The 8,246-nt window shown below is 34.8% G+C and overlaps 1 protein-coding gene across 1 annotated transcript; it reads right to left on the bottom strand.

Moving 5' to 3' along the window:
- Positions 1 to 274: 274 nt before the first annotated feature.
- Positions 275 to 3,447, bottom strand: LOC131803857 (uncharacterized). The gene is made up of 2 exons (XM_059125629.1): positions 3,312 to 3,447; positions 275 to 3,243 (listed from the first exon to the last, which is right to left on the bottom strand). Exons 1-2 carry the CDS (start codon positions 3,323 to 3,325, stop codon positions 417 to 419), a joined length of 2,841 nt encoding a protein of 946 aa, XP_058981612.1. The 5' UTR covers positions 3,326 to 3,447; the 3' UTR covers positions 275 to 416.
- Between the last annotated feature and the right edge of the window lie 4,799 nt (positions 3,448 to 8,246).

Below are 8,246 nucleotides of genomic sequence, written 5' to 3'. Positions count from 1 at the left end.
GTTAAGAATGGACCAATCGATTTAAAAATCCAATTTGAAACCAATAAACCAATTCCACAAAACACTTCTGCGTACTGTTTAATTATACATGATCGTCTGGTCGAGTACGTTCCATTAACAGGAATTGTACGAAAAGTAGTATAATCTATTTTATACTCACCTTTGCAAGAATATTTCAATAAAACGCAATTTACATAAATTTATAAACAAAAATATTTTGTTTTATTTTATAATAAGAATAGTTAAAGACTAGTTAAAATATAATACACTTATATTTACTTAAAAATTAAACATTTTGTGTTGCGAGAAAATATTAATATGATGACATTTATAGTGAGTAAAGACAATTAAATTAATATTATTACTATGCTCTTTTATCTATATATTGAAACTTAAATCATAATTAAATTTATATTTTAATCCAAGTCCATTGAGACAGATTCATTTGAGTTATTTACATTTGTTTCATGAAGGTTATTTAATCTATAGTGACCCCAAGCATAGGTGTGAATACCATCCTCTAGAATAAATCGTTTATCATCATGATGGCTTAGCGATATTTTAGTAATTTTGTCTGTATATATTGTATGCTGTCTTGACCTAAACGAAAACATGGTACCGTAAAAAACCTTTTTGTTATAAAGACATTCTCGATATTTATCTATAGTATACTTTTTTAGGACCGACTTTTTAACTCCCTTAGATTTTTTTACTTCTTCGCTATCAACTACATTGATGGCATACATTTTAGGACGAAGGCCTACAAATTCAACCATTGTTTTTCCGTCATTCTCATCTTTCATCATGCCAAGTTTTTTCTTATTAATTAGAGGAAGTTTATATTTATTTTCTTTTGAAAACCCTGAGGTGTCAAATCTAGCCAATATTTCATCTAAAGATAATTCGGAATACAAATTCCGTCCGTAAAATGTTAATATGAACGAATCTGTATCCATATAATTTAGAATAAAATCCTCACCAAATTTCACTTTTAGAAAATCATACAGAAAATCATACATCACCCACTTTGATAAATCTAATATGCAGAACCCTAAGTACAATGGTCTATCATATTTTACTCTGACATTCCTAATTTGAATAGCAACCATATTTTCGGAGAATATCGAAAGGCTGTGAAAATTTGGCTTCGAGATTAATTTACTAGCAACATTCCTTCTTCTTTGGTTTGCCTCATCTACCCACATTGTCACAATTTTCACAGTTTTTCTTTTGTCGATATTCTCCATTGTCTTACCGAATGAAGAGTTATTCAATAATTTAAAAAAATCTTTTTCAAAGGCATTTTCAGCCTTTTCCCTATGTTCATTATTCTTCAGTATGTAAGGAGCTAACCAAGCGCTTTGTGTGAAAGCCAAAACTCTATGGACTTTCTTAAGAATTAGTCCATGTTTCAGAGATTGCTTAAGTAATTTGTAGTGTATGGTGTATGATGTTTTGTCAGTAAAATCTGCAATCAGTTTTTCAGTTTTTGAGCCCTCAACACACTTTTTCTCCGCCAAAAAAGGTAAATCGTTATGTTTGTCGTGAAGGTGCGGTGGATATTCAATATCAACCTCTAAAATAAAACCAGTAGGAGCGTTGTCAGGAATAGATAATATTACAGCTGGATCATTGAATTTCTCCATTTCATAACCCTCCACCCATCTAAAATCTTTTTCAGGGAGACACTCAGTCATAACTGTACCATATAAATTATTTACATCCAAGTAATAGATATTTACCTCTGGTTTGGCACTATTATAATTGGGAGCATCTTCATTATTTGCTACCGAGTGTCTGTTTGAGCACTGGGTAAGCCCTCCCCGAATACCATTTTTGCAGAAATTGTACATGTCTATATCTCTGAGTAGCTCAAGTTCGACTTTAGTACATAGTAGCATTGCATCCCAAGATAGAGATGGTGCTGTGAGATATTGACAAGGGTCCAGTTCGTGAATTCGCATACATAAGCTCCTGAAATTTTCAAATACGTCTGCTAAAAGCAAGACATCAGCTTTTAAATACAAATCCATGTAGTCTTGCATAGTTTGACATCGAAAATGTGACCAAACATTTGTTGCATGCCTATAATCGTCTGACGAGCATTCAGTATCTGTCAACTTATTATAAAATTGGTCTATAGGGGGAAGTTGTTTCTCCTTCAATTTTTCAAATGATGAAATATATTCGTAGGGAAATACTCCTTTCCTAGTCATAAGTTCGAATGCTTCATCATCAGGAAAATGAGATCTGACAGCAACAAAAGAATCTCGAGATAAATTCCTTGCTAATTTATCCAAACTAGTAGGCATAAATCGAAAACTATCTAAGAAACGATGCTCTAATCTATTCATTTTCTTTTTCTTCTCTTTTTTGCCCTCACTTTCCTCTTCTTGCTGGAATTCCTCATCATCTTCCTCACTCGAATCTTCTTCTTCTCCTACAACAACTGTACTTTTTAAAGAACTAGAGTCGGTTGACTCGTTATCCATATTAATGAAATAAGACATTGAAATATATTTTTCTTTGTTTTGAGGTATGACTCTTATTTCACCTCCAAATTCAACTAATTCTTTAAAGAAGAGGTGACAGTCGTACGAAGAAAAATTGTGGAAATATATTGGAATAAATTTAGGTAGATGATATTGCAGATTGCAATGGTTATGTACCGCACCTCGATATTGCCCCGTTAAGTGACAATGATCTTTCACCCTATCGTTACCTAAAATATCGCCACATATACGACAATTTATATCCCTAAGAAAGGCTGTCTCTTCTTCGGGTGTTAGAGTATTCATAGGTTTCGTTTTGGTTAGGTAACTATCATACAAAAATTTACAATCCTGAATTAGTTCTTTCAGAAAAACATTTGCTGCGTCGGGTCCACTATATATAAATAACTTATTTAAATTTTCATTAAAACTACATTTAATAAAATAACTAAAAGCACATGGAATATGCTTCTTTACCTTTTCCGTTTTTTTACTCGCCCCATTGTTCTCATCTTCCTGCACGTCTTCCAGTACACTTTCGGAGTCAGCATAAATAACGAAAGGCACCTTATCCTTTTTCTTGTGATTGACGAACTTCAGTACGGCTTCTTTTTTGTTCGGCAGGGCACAGACTACTTTTCCACACTGCTTTTTGTGAGTCATACATTTATTTTCATCGTGGAAACATTGCAGGCATCCAAAACAAAAATAACCTTTCTCCTTATGACTTGTGAATTGAGACCGCATAAGACTGAAAAAAAGAACAAATACATGATTATTATGATATGGTTTTGATTGATAAGTTTTGTTTTTAATTACCAAGACATATCCATAACCAAAATGTAATGAAAATTTTCTTCATTGTGCAGCAATATTAAATTAATGTGATTGCTTTTCGTCTCCTTTGTTAAGTAATATGGACCAACGACCGACTTGTTTTCATAACCGAAAACATTTACGCTGATCTCTGGGTTGTTCATTTCAAATTTTTTTATATATTTAAGACCCAATGGGAAATTTAATTGTTCGAAATTTAGCGATATTCCAGACTGCAGAATAATGACATCTTGGTGTATGTCTACGTTATATGAAGAGGTTATACTCGGATCTCCATATGCAGTTTCTCCCAATGCAACAACCATACACCACTTAAAACAAAAGTCATCATAGTTTTTGATGTTAAGGCACGCACCCTTCTTGTTGCTTAATGATTTCGGAGTTGGAATATAATGTGAGCCACGTGTTAAGTTGGCCCTCAACACATTTATGTCAAGTTTTAAAAGTTTCTCCAGGGCCCAATTAGAGCCTCTTTCTTGGAACTCTTCTGATTTAGCCATAATTTCCACACAGTGGTTGAAAACGACCTCTTCCAAATCATCTCCCAGGGTTAATAGCGTTGTTTTTGAAATATGATTAAATATATTTTCAATAGTTAACTCTTTGGAAGTTGAAGGTCCATCTTTTTCATTGTTTGGTTTCACATATAGTCCTTGGAGTTCCATATTAAATTTTATGAGCGTTTTACCGTTTAACTCATTTTTCAAGGTTTTAATTATTAATTCTTTTGAAGCATTAAGAAAATCGATCGGGTACAAAATGTCTTTATTGTTTTGTATCTCATAGCTGAGTATATTTTTGTTAAATGCACTTTTAACAATTTTTATGTCAGAATCCAGATTTTTTCTCACGGTGGATCGATGTTCTTCGCTACGAACGTGTGATCGTATATTATTCACAATTTTATCACAATCACCACAAAACTTTTCCACCTTCACAGCTGATTTATTTTCATGCTGCTGCTTTAGTTTTTCTTGTTGTTGATCACGATTTTGTTTCATTACATGCTCATCTCCATGATGGTTCTCTAAGTGCAATTCTAAATCGTTTACACTTTCACATAAAACATCACAAAACATACAATGCTTTTTCATATGTTTCACAAATTCACTTTTTTCCTTGTAATAAAGGCTGCATGACCAACAAATTTTTTGAGACATTATAAAAACTTTTTTAAAAATATTAAGAAACGATGCTTATTAATCTGTGACTTGTTGAGTACTGAAATTTCTTCCAATCCAATCAATACATTATTGACTACATTTTGTAAACAAATAGAAATTCTGTGATTGAAGCAGAATTTGTCATGAAACTCTGCAACAACGCTTCCCCCCAAATTCTCATATCCATTTCACAGAAATCCAATTGTTAGTTAATGTAAACAATGGTGTTTCCTTCTTCAAATCCCTTCAATCTTCAATACCGAATTGATGCAGGGTTTGTCATGAAACTCTTTCAGTTTCAATTCTCTCAAATTGCTACATAATGTAAACAAATTCTTCATCGACAAAACTATCAAAAAGCGATCGATATAATGTATCAAAATGCCTGTCCACACAAGAAGAATTTGCTTTGATTGGCTACAGCAGCATTTTTTTAGTGTGTATATGCTACAACATTAATTGGTGGTTAGATGTCGCCTATATCGTTTCGAGGGAAATGACTGGAGAGCCATCTGGACAAAATAATAGAACACACATCTTCTTGTTGACTATGATACTAACCAAATTTGTCTCTGCTATATTCACTTCTCATATGGTGGATCTCTCTAGCCCCATTCGATATGATCATATTTCAATAGTTTTGGAGTGTGTCTATGCTACAACATAATTTATGGATAGTATGGATGGAACTCACCGTTAGATGTCGCCTATATCGTTTCGAGGGAAATGACTGAACATTTTTGAGTCGCTAAAATTATAGACAAATTAAAACAAGTACAACGAAAAGTTAGTTTTGTCTTTTTATCTCATCATGTTTTGCATAGCCAACATGCTGATTTTCGTGTTCAACCCACTCGACTTCGTTATCGTTTTTCTTAAAACCCCTGAAATATCAATAATTGCAGCATATTTGTCAATTGAAACTCTTCTATAATATATCACATTTATTGAAGTCGATTTCTTGAAATATATGTTTTCAAATAAATTAATAAGCACATTTGACTGCAGTAATCAGCATGTTGACTATATAAAAGCATTCTGAGAGCCATCTAGATAAAATGATTTTCTTCGATACTTACCTCTTTCAGATGTGTTTCTGCTATATTCACTTCTCACATGGTGAATCTCTTTAGCCCCACTCGATATGATCATAATACATTTTTTTTTTTCGGAGGGTGTCTCTGCTAGTGGTGAATATTAAAACTTGAAATTTCACCATCCCATACACAGTTTTGGATTGTGTCTGCGCTAAACTTAGCGCCATCTAGTAGTTCATATTAAAACTAGCAACACCAACGCCAACAGCCCCAATAAAATTTGACGTGGTACAATTCAAAAGACAACATCCCCAATATAATTTGCCGTGGTACAATTCAAACGACAACATCCCCAATATATTTCACCGTGGTACATTTCAAAAGACAACATCCCCAATATATTTCACCGTGGAGAATTTACCCTAATCAACATCCCCAATAGAATTTGCCGTGGTACAATTCCCAAGACAACATCCCCATTAAAATTCACCGTGGTGAATTTACCCAAATCAACATCCCCAATAGAATTTGCCGTGATAAATCGTGGTGAATTCCCAACATCCCCATAAGCACACTACTCCGGAGATTTTGATGGCTATTGTGGCTATGGTGGCGCGTGCTGAGTCCTGTTGGAATGTCCAAGGTCTGCTGCCACCCTCCAGAATATTTTCCTGTTGGCATGTCTGAGGCTTTAATACACCTTCCAGAATACTTTCGCGATAATATTCGGCATTTATTCTGATGTCACGGTCGATTAATACGAGTCTGTGCGGTGAGCGACCATCGGCTGTTATAACGGACCACACCATCACCATGGCCGGCGCTCGGCCCTTGAGTTCTGGTGGCCAATCGAAGGTGCACATTTACAGCTGACCTCCTTGGCAAGTAAACACGATAATTTTAGTTGTTTACAAACTGCTGGACAACGAATGTTTTTGTCTCATCGGAGAAAACCAAATTCGGCAGTTCACCACTTTCGGCCAAGCGAAGCAACTCTTTAGCTCTTTTGAGTCTATTTTCTTTCTGTTGCGGTGTAAGTCCTTGCACTTTTTAGAATTTCAATAGCTTTACCTCGAGCTCATTTTTCAATAATTGCCGAATGGAGTATTGGGATATGTTCAGCTCACGAGCCATTGAGCCATTTTTTGGCCACTGCGTCGCGGGTTTCGATCAAGTCACTTCTTCACTTTTCGAACCATTTCTGCTGATGTTGCTGTTTTCATCCGACCACTTCCTTGACGTCGGGCTACGCTACCAGTATCACGGTAACGAGCGATGGTACGAGACACAAAAGATTTATTCACATTCAAATGCTGGAGTGCTCTAACGATAGCCACTTGTGGAATAATTTTAACAGCTGTCGGACGAGTGGCTTAGAAAATGACAGCAGTCTGAAGTTGGTTGTAGTTTTTTCATCTCACCCTGTAATATAAGACTTGAGCACTCAGTAGGAACGGAAAGAAAGAGAGAGAGAGAGAGATTTTAAGAAACGATATCATTTTTAGGATCAACTTTTATATCAGCCTTGCTCACAATACATACATTAGTAGTGGTAAAAGACTCTCTCGACCTACCAAATCAATGTCAAATGAAAATCGAGAGAGGACACGTGTGCTTTGTTTGTACTTTTTCGTTCCAGGCTGTTTTATTGTTTCTAGACTCCCGATTTCACTCGCAATGTAATTTTAAAAAAGTCATCTCATCCTTGAGGACCCTATCAAAAATTAAATCCATTTCCTCACACCACTGTGTAGCGCCCAAATTTATCTCTGTTATTTTGATATCTGGTTATCCATATGGTTGTCACACACACATCGACTCTCTCTCTCACTCTCTCTCTCTCCCATATTCACCACACACTCACTTACCTCCTTCTCGTGTGTTTGGTTTGCTATGGAATATTTATGATGTTGTTTTTAGCCAAAAGGTATGAACAACAACATGGTAACCCAAAAGCAAGCATTTACAAGCTTTGCCAAGGGAAAGCGGTAGTGGCAGAGGCAGAGATGTAAAGAGCCAAAAGCTAGATAACAACAACAACTACACTACTTATGAGAAACATAAGTACCTGCTTTTCTTTGGCAAAACAAAAGGAAATCATGGTGGAGTGGTTGGGAATGGGAGCAACAACAACGACAGGACAAACATACACATATACATCGACGACCGAACGACAAATGAAACATTGTACCCTTTTCATAGCTTGTAAAAATTTGTTCAACATCATTGACTTGTGTTACTTGGTATTGCTTTTTTTGTTGTTTCTTGGTTTCCCTTTTTCGCAAAGATTTTTCCACTTTGATATCGGCTTAAATAACTCTTTATTACTTCCGTCAATTGATTGTTTATTTGAATGTCGAGACGAAGTTGAGCAAATTGGTTTTTGGGAAAGAAATTTAAGATCTGAAGGAACAAAGATTAATTTATAGATCCATAAATTGGATTTCTAACGGATTGTTTTGGAACAAAATGACAGATCTATAGTCGAATATTTTTAAGGATATATTTAAAGGAGTTTTAAAAATTGTTTATATAGAAATTTATTTCGAAACACCTTTACTTCTAAAGTCATCAATCTTTTGAGAATATTTTTCTAAAGAACCATGGATTTTTCTAAGAATATTTTCGAGATCCTAGCATAGCTACAAACGTCTACCAAAGATATAAACGTGGAATTTTCAAAATCTAATTCCAATTTTTTTTAATTCTGCCCTATT

This window comes from Musca domestica, unplaced genomic scaffold (assembly GCF_030504385.1).
Source record: "Musca domestica strain aabys unplaced genomic scaffold, Musca_domestica.polishedcontigs.V.1.1 34, whole genome shotgun sequence".
NCBI lineage: Eukaryota > Metazoa > Arthropoda > Insecta > Diptera > Muscidae > Musca > Musca domestica.
The sequence above is the reverse complement of the archived record's forward strand: the minus strand, read 5'-3'. Positions and strand labels throughout refer to the sequence as shown.